This window comes from Heliangelus exortis, chromosome 1 (assembly GCF_036169615.1).
Source record: "Heliangelus exortis chromosome 1, bHelExo1.hap1, whole genome shotgun sequence".
In the NCBI taxonomy this organism is placed as follows: domain Eukaryota; kingdom Metazoa; phylum Chordata; class Aves; order Apodiformes; family Trochilidae; genus Heliangelus; species Heliangelus exortis.
In genome coordinates, this window is record NC_092422.1 from 147,250,153 (window position 1) to 147,265,334 (window position 15,182).

General features: G+C 57.2%; 1 protein-coding gene across 2 annotated transcripts; it reads right to left on the reverse strand.

Annotated features, from left to right (window-relative positions):
* Nucleotides 1-706: 706 nt before the first annotated feature.
* On the reverse strand, nucleotides 707-10,684 carry SHISA8 (shisa family member 8). Of its 2 annotated transcripts, XM_071732294.1 has the most exons (5): nucleotides 10,610-10,684; nucleotides 9,858-10,489; nucleotides 1,944-2,068; nucleotides 1,707-1,844; nucleotides 707-1,162 (listed from the first exon to the last, which is right to left on the reverse strand). In XM_071732294.1, exons 2-5 carry the CDS (start codon nucleotides 10,406-10,408, stop codon nucleotides 855-857), a joined length of 1,122 nt encoding a protein of 373 aa, XP_071588395.1. In that variant the 5' UTR covers nucleotides 10,409-10,489; nucleotides 10,610-10,684; the 3' UTR covers nucleotides 707-854. The 2 variants fall into 2 exon arrangements, with proteins under 2 accessions (XP_071588395.1, XP_071588385.1); XM_071732284.1 differs by lacking the exon at nucleotides 10,610-10,684 and having other exon boundaries at nucleotides 9,858-10,525.
* Between the last annotated feature and the right edge of the window lie 4,498 nt (nucleotides 10,685-15,182).

Sequence of the window (15,182 nt, forward strand, 5' to 3'; positions counted from 1 at the left end):
GCAGGGCCAAGTAAGTTAGAGCTGGGCCAGAAGCCTGCAATTTTAGGAGTGTCTATATGGGAGGAAAGCTTTTACCTGACCTTGCTTGAAACAATGTCCTTTCGCTCCATCTCTTTGTTTCACTGCTCCCCCTGGTAAAACTCTTGTCAGAACCATTAAACTTCAGCCAGAGGTGATCTGTTTTGTTTTCATGTAGCTGCTCAAAGGGTTTTGCAGCTGCCCATGAAAGCTGTGTTCCTACCATGTCCCTTGTGGTGGTGGGGGCAGATTCCTTGGGCTGTGTGGAAGTGGGCTTTGCACTCTTCTGCCTGTAGGGAAGGGGATGGGGTTCTGGGAGCAGGACAAGGTCCTCCAAGCAAGCCATGCTGAGGCCATACAGTTTAATGTATTATTTATTGACAAGGTGAAGGCTGGGGTAGTGAGGAAGGGGAGGCAGTGCTCTGCCAGCAGTGCTGGGACAGTGCTTTTAGTCCATGGCTCTTCCTCCACCTGCTCACAGTGGAGGTGCCTGGCCCCAGCAGGATGTGTCCCCCTGTCCCTGGGGGCTGTAATCCATCTGGCATCAGTTCGCCTCCCCTGAGGAGCACAGTGCTTCACCAACGTGCCCCTGGCTCAACCTCTTCACAGGGTGGGCTGAGAAGGGCTGAAGCTTGTTGCCCAGATCAGTGGGCCTGGTGCCTCTTTGATGGTGAAGCATGGCTGGCAGCTCCCATCTCCAGGAGATGAAGGATGGAGCATCAACTCCCATGGCCCGCCGGTGCAGGTCCTATGATGCTCCGGTGGGCCGGCCCAAGGGGAGGCTGTCAGAGGTGCTCAGGCAAGGGGACAACCCCCGTCCCCGATGGTGCCAGCAGTCAGACGGTGACCTCAGTCTTGCTGTTGGTGGCCAGGTGCCGGGAGGGCTGCCCGTACAGGGGGGGAGCAGTGCCGAAGGCCTCAGGTAGCCCCTCGGGGCGCAGACCTGGCCGCCGGGGGCCACGGGGGCCACCTCCCTCCCAGCCCCCTGGGAAGAGTGGGCCCCCTGGCAGCTTGGGGCCTTTGGCCTTGGGTAGGGAGCAGCCCTCTGCTAGTGCCGAGGTTTCAGTGGCTGGGAAGGGCAGGGTGCTGGCGGGGGACACATCCGGACCCCCGAACCGCCGATAGAAGTCCTCAGGGGTGTTCTCTGCAGGGATAGGGGCGCAGCGTCACCCCCTCTCCAACGGGATGGGGATCCGGGGCTGGGGGTGGGGTGCTGGGGATGACTGTGGGAGGGATCCTGGGTGCTGATTGGCTGGGGAATTGGGGAATCTTGGGCACAGATTGGATGGAGAGTGCCATAGGGTTTGGTACACTCCATCCTGTGGAGTGTGTCCATGGGGCATCCTGAGCCCTGCTTGGCTGGGGAGTGCTGTGGGCCCATGGGGATCCTGAGTTCTGATCGAGTGGGCAGCGCTACGGGTCTGTTTGGGATCCTAGATGCTGATTGGCTGGGGGGTGCAGTGGATCCAGTGGGATCCTGGGCACTGATTGGTTGGGCACAGAAGGTCTGTGGAATAGTGGGGGAGCAGCAGAACCCGTGGCCTGAGACCCTGGGGGACAGGGGTGCTCAGGGGTGCTCGTCCTGCCCATGCCCCTCTGCAAGCCCCCTCCTGCCCTCCCCACGATCTGAGGGGCCCACGGGGCACGTCCCTTCACTTCGGCTGCCAACGGGTGGCAGTGTCACTCACCTCCAGCCTTGAGGGTGGCGTAGGTGGCGTAGGGGGTCGGCAGGGTCAGGCTGGTGGCCACTGGCGGGCGCTTGCTGTGGCTGTGGGGCCGCCCCAGCCCGGGGGCGATGGTCACCGCGTTGTTCAAGGGTGGTTTGTCTGGGGGGGCAGAGGCAGGCAGGCGGGGGGCTCAGCACCCTCCCACTGCCTTTATTCATCCTCAGGAGCTGCCTTTTCCCCACCACGCAGGCTCCTTACCTGTGCTGTTCCTGGGGGGGCCCCGGGCCAGCCCGTCACCCAGAGGGACCTGCAAGCCCCCCATGAGGCCATCCATGTGCTCGGAGGGGCTGTGGCCCGGCTGCTTCAGCAGGTCTGTCAGCGTCCTGGGGAGGGAGTGAAGAGCCATTAGGGTGATGCCCTGCTCCCCTGATCCCACCAATGTGCCCTAGCGCTGAACCACCCCCTCTATGGAGACAGAGCTGGGCAGCCTGGGGCTAGGAAATGTTCACTGGGATCAAGGAACGCATCTCGGCTCCCAACCCAGCTTTTCTGTGGGAGCTGGTGAGCACACACATCCACACCCACACCCACACCCACTGTGAATTAGGGTCTGTCTGGGGCTTAGCTCGAGAGTGGCAAGGGTGATACATGGCTTGGAGTGGGCTGCAAGGATATAACCAACTGAGCTTGAGGAACCTGAACTGAGGGCAGCTGGAACAACACCTTAAGGATGCTCCTGTGGAACAAGAGCTAGGTGGAGTGCCTTCAAAGCAGAGAAGACCCTAAGGAAGGGATCAGAGAGGCTGCTTGTGCCTCTTCAGGGAGGAGGATGAACTCACAATGGCCCCTGGTGCACGCGCTGTCCCTGCATGACGCCTTCCTTATAAGTAACAGCATTAAACATTAAACACTATTACATAAGATAAAGCCCTATTCTGTTTAACATTCAGGGGTGGAGTTGCTGCAGTCCCACCGCGGCGCATTGGCAGTGCCAGAGTAGGGCACACTGGCAGTGCCAGAGCAGGACATGGCCACGTGGCATTGCAGCCTTTGGCAACAAGTCCTAGGGCAGAATGGGATGCTCCTGCTGACTTGAAACTTCAGGAGGAGGACCCATAGAAAGGGTTTCTGTTGGAAGGGACTGTAAAGATCTAGTTCAAAGCAGGGACACCTTCCACTAGACCAGGTTGCTCAAAGCCCCACCTGAGACCCAACATTTCCTTGAGGAGACTTACCCTAAGTGACTACAAAGACTCAAGGGTGTCCACTGAGGGCTTTTTTTGGCTCCCTAATCCCCAGCTCACTGTCAGCATGCCTTGCGCCTCGAAGGCTCCGTCTGTCTCATCAACACACACCAGGAGATGCAGCAGGAGCTCACGGTTAGCAAGTGACTGGACAATAAACCAGCAGATTAAAATGCAAATTGGAGAGGAAAGGAGGAATAATCCTGACTTGGTGGACATGTCAGCTCATGGCTCCAAAGCACTCAAAAGCCCAGAGAATCTCGTATGGGGAATTGCCAGGGAAGGCAGTGAGAACAACAAGGAAAGCGATGCACTATGCCCACGGATTTGGGTGCTTGGGGACCCCAAGGGCTGTTCCTGGAACATCTTTCCTCTTGGTTTTACCCAGTCAGCATCACAGGGCAATGGTAAGAGCACAGTTACAAGGGAGGGTCACTTGCCCTTTGATTTCATTCCACATGGTGTTTGGGAAGTTTTGGGTAACAACTCACCTGGGATACTCACTATCCAAATGGGACAACAGGACCCTCCTGAAGCCAAACAAATTGAAACAACCCCTGGCACCAGTCTGTACCAGGGGCTGACCAGCTGCAAGGCAGCTTCATAGAAAAGGGCCTGGGAATCCTGGCAGACACCAAGGTGTCCACAAGCCAGCAATGTGTTCTTGGGGCAAAGGCCACAAATGGCCTTGTGAGCTGCATTAGGTGAAACATTTCCAGCAGGTCCAAGGGATCCTTCCCCTCTGCTCAACACTGGTGAGGCCACACCTGGAGTGCAGGCTCCAGCTCTGGGCTACCCAGTACAGGAGATACATGAACATACTGGAAAGAGTTAAACAAAGAGCCATGAAGATGATGATGGGATTGGAGAATCTCTCCTGTGAGGAAAGGCAGAGGGAGCTGGAACAGTGCAGCCTGGACAAGAGAAGGCTCAAGCAGATCTTACCAATGTGTGTGAACATCTGAAGGGAGGGTGCAACAAGGATGGCAGTAGGCTGACAAGAGGGGAAAGCCACAAACCAAAACACAGAAAATTCTGTTTAAACAGAACAACTTTTTAGAGTGGTCAAACACTGAATCAGGCTTTGGGGTAAGGAGGGGTGCTGTGGCACCAATTCAACCCCTGTACCTCCCCAGAAGCCCATTTGCAGCCAACTGACCCCAGCTGGGCTCTGTCAGCCATGGGTGCTGCATCCAGAGAAGCTCTGGGCACAAGCCCAGGCAGGCAGTGGGCTGTGGCCAGGCAGGGTGGAGGGGGATGTATCCCCCAGGGCTATTGGCACAGGCTGTCAACCTGGGGAGCTGCCGCCCCATCAGTTCCCACCTTCCCTGGGGTGCATTGCTTGCCAGCCCCTTCCCCACAGGCTGCTGCCTGCTCTCATGTCCCGAGGGCCCAAAGCTTAAACAGACTTCTTTCACCGAGAAGTTCAATGCGATTTGACCTATTTTTTTTTTTTAATACATATTTTTTTCCCTCGGGTCTATTTATGAAGCCTGAGCAATCCTTTATCTGTGACTTTTCCTCTCCAGATAAATCCATCAGTGCTTATTCTCATAAGCCTGCTCCCCCACACTGACTGCCCTGGGTGTGTGGACAAAAACAATTAACAATAATGGTGTGAGCAGTGACTTTGCTAAGGTGAGAAGCATACAGGAGCCCTCAGCACTGGCAATACCCGTGCTCACCCACTGCTCCTGCACCACGAGCCATGCTCCCAGCCAAGGCTGCTACTAAGGCAGCATTCTTGTCCCTGTCCCCATCAACACAAAGTGCAGTGCAAGGGAGATGGACCTAAAGGGGGATGCAGGTGAGGAACTCTCACTGGGTGTGTTTTGGGGGTTTGGTGATCTCCATTTTGGTCCCACGGCTGGGGAGCTGCAGGAAGTTCAGGCCACATCTTCTGAGCTCACCCAGTGGTGACTCCAGAATGCAGATGGAGGCGGGGAACACTGGACAAATGTGGCTTTAGACCTGTACCACTCATCTGCCACAAAACACTAATGGGTGGCACCAACAAGGTCTTTGTCTGCTACAAAGGACACAGACACCAAACACGAGACCACATGTGAAGTTCTTAAGTACCGTGATCCCAGCTACTGCCTGGGTTGCTCGAACATGGCTTTACCATGTCGGTGAGCAGCCACCTCTGTAGCAACCCTGGTTGTCCCCCAAACCAGCCTGGTGCAAGCCTCAAGACCAAGAGAAGAGGCAAGATACAGGAACAGCAATGATGGAGGGTGTCAAGTCCAGAGCAGGAGCTGGTGTGCAGTGCTCAGTGCTCCTGAGACGTCCCCAGGAGAGCCACCAGTTTACAAAATGGAGATGTCTGTTTGGGAGTGGGACCCAGAGCATGGCAGAGCACCCCAGCTGAGGAGCTGACCTGCTTTTGGAGGGCTTAAGCCCCGTGTCCAAAAAACCCCATGTGAGGGGGGGCAAGGGGACAGGGAGCGATGGGAGGACATGGGAGTGCAGCCAGGAGAGGGAGAGGGAGAGGGAGAGGAAAGGTGATGGTGTGATGGGCAAAGTGACACTGTCCCAAGCTGGAGTGAACCCTTGGAAGGGACACAGAAGGCAACAGCTGCTGGCCAAGTGGGTTGGTGAAGTTTGGAGGAGAGAAGGAGAGGCATAGTGACAGGGGAGACACGCAGCACACCCTTGCTACTCACACCATGGCCATGCCCAGCAAGGGCATCACCCTCAACCTCTGCAGAGACATTTTCTGTGGCTTATGGTGTGTCTGCTCTGGGTAGAGGGTGTCCATCCATGCAACCCACCAGCATGGGTACCACAGAAGATCCACCCACCAGGGCTGAGACACTAAGGGATGCTCGGGAAGGCTTGGGGGTAGCAAAGCACCCTTGCCAAACTGGAGTTGCACTGGGGGGTAACAGAGCTCAGACAAAGCATTGGTTGGTGGGACGGAGCCCACTGGCCTGAACATTGTGTCCAGGGGTTGGGGGTACAGAACTCCCTCCTTGCAAGAACTAGGTCCTCTCTCTCATCCCCAAGAGAGCCAGTGTGGCAAATGACAACCTGTCATGCTTTTCTAGGTCTTTGCCACTGCGGGCATTGACCACAGGCACGGCCATGGACTGGAGTGTTGCCAGAGAAACAACCAGTGTGATCAGACACATGTCAGGTTCCAGTTTCAGGACCCTAAACAGCATGGGGGGACTCAGAGAATAAAAAAAAACATTGTTGGGTGGGGGCTCAACTGCTCTGGTTGCCCCGGCCCCTGCTCTCACTGGCTGTCTTGCCCCTCTCCAGCAACCTTGCTGACCCCCAGGACATTGCTCCTTGCCCAATTCTACCTATAGGAATGTTCACTTCACGGGTAACCACAGCCATAACCCACAACCCCCCCCAGAAGTGTCTGGGGGAGAGGGTCCAGGGTGCATGCCAGCTCTCGTGTGATGGGCACAGCCAGATCCCAGCGGCCCCCAGGGACCCAATGTCCCTGGAGATCTGGGGCCTGAAGAAAAACACAGGCAGGTGTTCCTGACTCAATGCGGGGTTTGGCCAGGCTGAGCGAGTGCTGGGGATGGGTGCCAAGAGTGAGCAGGAAGGAGAGGGCTTTGTGGGAGCTGCCATAAGGCCCTGCAGGAGGAAAGTGGATGGGGAAGGAGGACACACCAGTTAGCTGCAGCCACTTGGGTGCCTGCTCTCCCAGGTGGACCAGCAGCCAAAGCCAGGAGGAGAAGCAGAGTTGGAGGTGGCTGGGGCATGGGGGTCTCAGGACAAGAGGGACAAGGGCCATAGCAAGCCAGGACTGAGCAGGGAGTCCAGATGCCTCCGTGTGGGAGGAGCTGGTAACATTTCTGCACCTGGTCACTCTTCCTGGGCTTAGACCAGGACCAGAACCACGATGAACTACATCTGGAGGTGCAGAAGCTGTTGACCTTTCCCAGAAAAAAGTGAGAAACCTGCAAGCAGCAGCAGTGGGAGCCATCCCGGGGCAGCGCTCCTCAGAAGCGGAAAAACCCTGTTGGGAGGGAGGGATGGGAATGGAAAACAAGCTGGCTTGGTGCAACAGGGAGCTGGCCCAAGGCCATGATGCGGTGCCCGAGGAGCAAATGAGAAGCTCCTACCTGAGGCACCAGGAGGGAGGTAAGGTGGCACTGCCCATGCCTAGGGCTGTGTGTGAGTGAGTACAGGGACAAGGCAGCTAGAAATAGCCACTCTCTCTCTTGGAGGGGCTGAGATGTAACATATTGCCCAGGCTGACAGGGCACGCAGCAGGATGGAGGTGACAGTGTCCCTTTTCGCATGCCCGTGCCACGTACCTGGCACTGTCTCCATCAGCCCAGCACCTGGGAGGCTGCGCCAGCCTGGTGCCTTGCCTGGTGCCCATAAGGATCTGTACCTGATGCACTGCTCCCGCCCTGCCTTGGCTCGCTGTGTGGCAGAGCTGTCACCATCCCCATGGAACTGAAGCCACTTCTGGCTTACACAGAAGGACACGGGGCACAAGAGACAGTGAGCCCTTGCCTGCAGTGGTGGAGGTGCCCTTCTGATCTTGTCCCACAAAGGCAGGAGAGGACAACTTGCCTTCTCTGTATGCTGGTGCCTGAAAGATCTGCAGCTTCAGGGAGGAAAGGCACCAATCACCCTAAACACATTGGGAAAGTCTGGACTTGTATGAGCAAGAGGGAGGGGGGACATGGGGAAATATGTGGCTCCAGCCACACAGAATTGAGGCTACCCACAGAAAACACCCACCTGGGCACTGGCTGGTGATGGGAGAAGGCAAAACCAGCAGGGAGACACAGGTCCAGGCATCCCAGGAGGAGCCGACCCCTTCTCAAGCACAGCATCTCCTTCCCAGAAGGAAAGGGAGGGAGGTAACCAAAAAAAGACGTGACGGCGGGCAAGTGGAAGAGGAGTCAGAAGGCAGGGAGGCTGGCGGAGGCTGTATTGATCCTGTCAGGGTGCCAGCACTTTCTCAAGCAACACAGGGTGGGGGAGGCACGGGTACACAGCAGCACCCGGCCAGGACTGATCTCCCCAAAACTGCCTCCCATAGCTCAGGAGGGTCCCGTGACCCCCACCTGTGCTTGGAGGTGACGTTCCTCCAAGAATGGTGGTCAGCCTCTGCGGGGAGTGGGGTGGGTCTGGGGACAGGGTGCAAGGGTTGCGGCACTAGGGTACAGCACCCAGTGGCTGCTCAGGCCCCAGCTGGGGGAAGGGGAGATGGGCACCCCAGGGGAAGGAGATAGGCTTCCTGTGCTGGGGGTACAATCAGAGCAGTTCCCAGTGAAATAATTTCCTCTGGTCCTGTCTTTGATTTATTTCATTTTTTTCCCCAAAGAGAAGCTAAAATCCCCAGACAAAACAGCATAAAGCTCTGTTTATCACCAGGCTTGATGTCCTCACTGGGAGGATGCAAAGTAGAGCATGCACACCGCTGTTCAGCGAGGTGATGCTTTCTGCTTAGCCCCCAGCCCCTCTCTCTGCCCCTGCTGGGGCTCCCTCTCTCCAACCCTCCGCCTTCAAACTGGGGCACCCATGGCACAACCACAGCACGACCCCCTTGGTGAACCTGCCCTGGCTCCACTCCCCCTCTGTGTGTGTGTGTGTGTGTGTGTGTGTGTGTGCGCACATGTGCATCATGTGTGTGCTGGGGGGAGGATGAGGAGGGCCGGCTCTGAGTCAGAGCCGCAGGGGCAGAGCTGTGCTGGGGAGGCTGGAGAGCTGCCGGCAGTCACTTCGAAGTGTTAAACTCATTGAATGTGATGACTTTAAAAAAAAAAATTAAAAAAATCAAAAAAGAGGGAGAGGAAAAAATCTACCTAGGCGGAGGAGCTGTACAACGTGACACTGAAGGGAAAGGGAGGCAGCAGAGCTGTGGATGGGACTGCGACCACCAGCCCTACCTCCACTTGCCTGGCCTTGCCTGCACATCCTCCCTTGCACTGCCAGGCCCTGCCCCACCCTGCCTGCCCCAGCCTCAGGTCAGAGGGGTCACCTGCCCCTCCTGACTGTCCCCACACCTCCTACAATCACACACGCAGCCCTGCCTGTATGGGAAAGCAGGTGAAGTGCCCTGCAGGGCTGAGGTCGGCCTGCTCATGACATCTCAGAGATGAGAGGGGGAAGTGCTGTGCAGCAAGGAGCAGGGGGGTGGGCAGAAATGGGGTGACAAGCGAGCACCTGAAGCCAGGACTGCTGCAGGAAGGGGGAGCAGGAGGTGGACTGACAGCCAGGGGAGCCGGACAGGAGCAGGGGGGAGGTGCAGGGGGTCCCTGCACCAGGCTGGCACCCCAAACTTCTACTGGAGGCTGAGCACTGGGGGTCTGCTGCACCTCCAAGGGCGACGTGTCAGCCCAGTGCACAGAAGCAGGCATCTGTGCACATCCATGCACACTCACAGCCACTTGTACACACGCACACACACACCCGAGCACACGCACATCCGTGAGGTGCAGCAGCCACGGTGGAGCTGTCTTTGCTGTCACCTCTGCCCTGGCACTGGTGTAAAGGCTGAGCCCAAAGCTCAGCCCCCTGCCCCATGCAAGGCTGGACCTCATCTCCCCACACACTGGGAACCACAGGTTTTGGGAGGAAGGGAGAAGCCAGGTCCTGTAGCTCTCATCACCCAACCCACTGGCCAGTGGGGATGGCTCCCCTTAGGCAGGGTCAGACCTCCTCAAGGGATGGGGGAGGTTATTGGAGAGGTGATGGGTATATGATCACTCCTTCACATGGAAGGCTGGCAGCTCTCCCTGCTGGGACAGGTTGGGGAGCTCTAGCCAACCCACCCCCATGGTGTCTCAGCATGCCAGGACTGGGATTCTGGGCATCACCTTTTGGGGATGTCTTGGCAGTCCCAGGGCGAAGCCAGGGCTCACGCTATGTAAGGGGCTGGGGATGTGGGCTACCACCCATGGAGAGATTGAGTGGGGTGAGTAGGGGGACCAGACCCCTTTACCTGGAGACGGTCATCTCTGTCTGTGGACCCTGTGCCTTCTCCAGGCCCAGCTTGGTAAAGATGCCCACCAGCACCATGATGGCCACCACACCGCAGATGATGTAGACGATCATGTTGGTCTTGTCACGAGTGGGGTTCTCGGGGGTTTCATCTACCCGGGTGGGTGGCTGTCCCGTGTTGACCCAGTTGGGGGTATCGTAGTTTGTGCAGCCGCTCTGGTCCAGCCGCCTGGGCTTGAACTGGCAGCAGAACCGGTACCCGCAGGTCCCGCAGCAGTACTGGTAAATGCCGGCGTTGCAGTTGAACGGCGGGTCCCACTGCCCCATCACGTCGTAGTACCCGCGGCAGCGGTCCCCCCCCGCCGGGGCTGCCCCGGTGGGTGTGGGGGCCGCGGTCTCCGCCGCCGCCGGTGCCTGGCTGCCGTTCCCGTTCTCCCCGGGTCCCCCGGTGATGGGCTCGCCGCTCCACACCCGGACCGGCTCCAGCAGCACCAGGCAGCAGATACCCACGACGTAGCTTGGCTCCATCCGCCCGCGGCTCCGGGGGGCCATCCGGGCGAGGAGGCGACTTAAAACCGTTCGCCCGGGACCGGCCGCATGGCCGCCGAACAGCCCCCGTGGAGGAGGAACAGGCTAGGGGGGGGTGGGATGGGGGTTGGAAAAAAAAAAAAAGGTGAAATAAAATAAATATAAAAAAAAAAAAAAAAAAAAAAAAAAAGGACTGTGGGGGAAAAAAAGTGCGAGGGGACGTACCCCCTTTCCCGCTTCTCCGCAGATCGGCCGAAGGATAGAAATTCAGAGAAGGGGGCGAGTGGGGCGGCGGGGCAGAGCCACCGCCTCCCGCCAGCCGGGGAGGGAGCGGGCGGGCGGGCCGGGGGCCGGCGGCCGCCCCATCCCCGCGCTTCTGCCCGCGGCTCCCGGCACCGCGCTCCGCGGATGGGAGAGGGGAGGAAGGAAAATAAGGGAAAAGCAGCGAAAGCTCTTCGCACCGAGGCGGGAGGAGAAGGAGGGAGAGTGGTGTAGAGGGAGGGGGGAGGAGGGCGGGAGGAGGGAGGGAGGAAACCGGTGCGGCCAGCGAGGCGCGGGGGGCTCAGCTGCTCCCCCGCCGCCTGACAGCCTCCTGGAGAAACCGGAGAAGGTCCTTCAGCGAGTCCTCTGCCAGGCTCCTCGCCGCCACCGGGAGGCAGGACGCCTTCCCTCCCCGTCGGGCTGCCGACGCGGGCGGTCGGGCACTCCTGGCCCACGCCCCTCGCTGCCCGCTCGCCCGCCTCCTCCCACCCCCCAGTAGCCTCTCCACCCCCTTGCTGCGAGCCTCTCACCTTCCCGGGCGGGGGCTCCTGGGCGGGAGGCTGATATTTTGGGTGTGGGTCGGGTGTGTGCGGCAGGGAGCCCTCGGGGTGGTGGGGTACCCTCCTGTAGCCCCACAGCTGTGGGCCGTGCTGGGAGGGGGGTGGGGGGCAGCAGCTGCAGCCCCCTGTGAGCATCCCCCAAGAGGAGGGAGCCAAGCAAAGGGGGGCTCCAGGCTGGGTGAAGTGGGAGACTTCTGGGGCACCCCCAGAAACGCATCTTCCCCGGAATCACTGTGATTTTTAGCAAGTCATCCCCTTGTTCGGGCTCCAAAGTCTGGATCTCTCTGGGTGATGTGCACCCACTGCTCTGCTCTCTGGCTGGTGCCAACCATAAAGTGCCTCACTGCCAGGGCCTCTCCCCAGAGGGGCGGGATTTGCTTTCCATGCTCTGGGGCTGTTGCAGCAAGAGAAAGGTGGGGGAAACTGAGGCACCGTTGAGCCCCTTGCCCAGCACTAGCATGTTGTGAAGTCCAGGACAAGGATGGCTGAGAAGAGGGGCAGTGGTATGTGGGAGCTGTGGCTGCAGCCCTGTCATCTCCAGACAGTCCTGCATCCTGCCCTAGGGATGCAAATACAGCATGGCCACTGTCTCCCTTCAAACCATTCCTCCCTCTATCCTCTGTCAGAGCGAGACTGGATACTGACTGCCTCATCCTGCCCCTCCATTCCCCACCCAGCCTGGAGTTCAGGGCTGCCTCTTGGCTGCACAGCACTGGCGCAGGAGACCTCAACCCCAAGATAAACAGCATTAAAAATAGACATTGTAATGATGGAGGTGGCATTAAACAGTTTGAGGAAGCTCATCTCCCTCAGACAGCTTCCTCCTTTGGACCAACGCTGAACCCTGTGGATGAGCCTGGCCGGAATACCCATCCGTTCCTTGCCCCACTGCAAGGGTCAAGCTGAGGGTCTCATTCCACAGCAGGAGGCTTGGGTAATGTCCAACAGGCATGGGGGTCCGGAGCTGGCCATCACCAGCTGCACAAGTGGGAGAGCACTGTGCCACATGTTGGGGTAAAATGCACCGTCACCATCCTCCCCACACATCAAGGCAACGTGATGTTCAGGGGCAGAACTTTGCACAATCAGCTTAGTGTCCCAGTGAGGGTGAAACACTGCTGTGTTTTTCTGCGAGAGGGATTTAGGGGATAAAATATCCTCTCCCTGGTCACCAAGCCTGGGCACCGCAGGCCCCTGGCTGCTTCCCATCTGGAGGCTTGCAAAAGCCAAAGACATTGAAAACATAATAAAGAGAGCAGCTGGAGGCTGGGACACGTCCGATCGGCCTCCAGTGCTGCAACCTAATAGAGATCCATTAGGTAAGGTAGCTTGCAGCCTCCCAAGCTTCCCAAGAGACAAAAAGCCACTGAGGCGGAAGAAAACCATGCCTCTCCAAAAAACACACTTCCCCTGAATTTCCCAAGGGCTCTCTGATGAAAGGCCCCATCCTCTGGAAGTTGCAGCCATGGGGGTCGTTAGTGCTAATAGCCAGCAGCAGTGGTTTGCCTTGAAAGAAACTGCACAAGCAAAGTTTGCTGGCTGCCCAGGTGATGCCAGCAATGATTTCCCAGGCGTTGGGTGATGTCTCCTGACGTGTGCAAGCAGAGCCACCTCGGGGGTCCAGAGACTTTAGGAATCTGTTAGCAGGTAAAGAGAAAAACTGGCCAAAATCAGTGGGTTTGCTGGAAAATGGTTGCATGGTGTGACCTCAGAGAAAGGGAACGGTTTTAAGGGGGGAGGATGTTCACTGAGTGGGAAGCAGTCAATTTAGAGGGTCTCTGTGAGTGAGAGGGAGGAGAGGCACTCAGAGGCGTTAGCTGCATACATCAGACCAGAAGGAAACCAAACCTAAGGGAGCACCCCTTGGCATGTACCCTGTGTGCAGGACAAGACCCCACAGGGTCTGGCTCCATGTGGTGCTGGCACTGGGGGGCTGCAGCTCACAGCCCCCCTGAGCTGTCAGATCATCTTTTTCAGATCGGGATTAGCTGCATCCCAAAAGGGACAGGGCTGTGTGAGGAAAATCTTACAGCCTGGCACCAACACTTTTCACATCCCTGGGAATCAGTGGCTACAGGACCTGTAGAAAAATCCAAGTCAGCAGGGAGCTCCAGAGAAAAAGCAAAGAACATGCTTGTGACATCCACAGGCACTTCTGATGATGGGGATTTGGGAGAGGAGCTCCAGTAAGCTTTGGCCACAAGCCTTGGAGGATGTCACAGAAATATCCCCTGTGGTGACAACACCACCCGGACTACAGAAAGCTGTCTCTGCGCCTGCAGAAATAGGATGCGGGTGCTTCATCACCAAGCGGGGAGAGATACACTGAGCTCTAACACTATAAACAGATTGTTTCTGGCAGGGCATGGTGATCTAGAGATCCTCTTTGTCACAGACAGAGAGCCTGACAGACCAAGATCCTTTTCGACCCCAGGGGCTGCAAACCAGGCATATCTGCCAGGCCTCTGCACTAGGAGGAGGAGGGGTCCATTGTTATCACCAATGGGAAGAAAAGCCACAGGAGCATCCCTGAACACAGGGGGCTTTGAAGTAGAGCCCCAGAGCTAGCCAGGGAGCCCCTCCTAGAGCTGGGGAATCAGAGACATTTGTACCAAAAAGTGATTTTTGTCATCTAGGACTGAGCTGGCCTCAGGCTGGGGAGGGAACAAAGGAAAAGCTGCTGCTGTGAGGTGGATGCCCCATGCCAAAGGGCTGTGCCAGGGCAGGAGGGCTCCTGCTGGCCAGCACCTCCTGCTTATGTGCTGAGAAACACTGCTGGGGTGGGTTTTGCCATTTGCAAATCAGCAGCTAATGCCTGACATTGACAGCTGGGAAGAGATGAAGGTGAAGGAAGGCTGTCAGTAGGAGCGTCCAGCACTTGCTACAACAGCATCCTCTTCCTGGAGGCAATGGAGAAGCAGAGCTCCTTCCACCATCCCTGCAGGTATGTGGGGCACTGGTGTCCCCCACACCTCCTGCCATCCCCCAACATACCCTGGAGAACCCTGATCCTCTCCAAAACTTCATCTACTGAAGCAGGTGCTATTCCAGCTGAGGAAGAGGATCACCTTGCATTTGTCTTCACTATGGTGGAAATTTCCTTGACCATCAGCAGCATCCCATTGGGAAGTCATGAATTTTCCTAGACCCCCTGTCTAGGTCTGGGATAAGGGATCCCCAGGGCCAGGTTCTGGGCTAATGTGCAGTAAGATTAAGTCCTTTTGGGCTTAATGGTTGAGGGAATTCAAAGGAGATTTTGGGCTTCTGGTGTTGGTAACAGAGCTAAAGCAGCAGAAAGTTAAATGTACTGGGGGGGCACAGGGACGCAGCAGCAGAGACTGGAGCAGCCCTACATACACAAAGGTTTTATTCCCCAGCTTATGCTTGATGCTCTGGCTGTAAAACGGCTGTAAAAGAGCAACTGTGCCTCGTAATGGCTTATAGAGAACACAGAAGCATATGTGCCTTTACCATTATGATCATAATTGCAAACATTCAGAAGTCGAGATTTGCAAGCTCCCAGCTTCCCAAAGGCAGCTGTATTCGAACCCAAATGACATCCAGAGGAAACAGGAGAAAATCAGCTCAAAGTAAGGGCTTATTTTTAATTTATGCTGCAGTACGGGCAAGCAGGATCCGGCTGGCAGCCTAAGCTCTCCCAGCTGCTGCTGTTAGAGGGCAACTCTGCCCCCAGATACAGCTGCAGAGGCCCCCACGCATCAGCTGCAACTCTCAGGGTCCTGTTGGGGCTGGTTGAATATGGACTTTGCATTTAGGATTAATCCTGGAGATGGTGCTGGAGGCAGGGGTCATCCTGGCAAATGCTCCCCCTGCGCAGGTACTTTGTGTCCAGCACTTCGCTGGCCCCAGGGTCTTTGCTGGTGCTGCCTGGAGTGCACACTGCTGATGGGTGCAGGGTCTTTGCAGACACCTTTTACACTCATCTGAGCTTCGAAGTGGGTGGTGGGACATTGGAT

Bases quoted from the DNA above. Each gene is read 5' to 3' on its own strand.
- SHISA8 (XM_071732294.1), bottom strand. From the start codon at position 10,408: ATGGCCCCCCGGAGCCGCGGGCGGATGGAGCCAAGCTACGTCGTGGGT. The intron at 2,069-9,857 runs GTAAAGGGGTCT...CTCCCTCCCCAG, and splicing joins ACAGAGATGACCGTCTCCAG to GACGCTGACAGACCTGCTGA. The intron at 1,845-1,943 runs GTAAGGAGCCTG...CTGCCCCCCCAG, and splicing joins CCCCCCCAGGAACAGCACAG to ACAAACCACCCTTGAACAAC.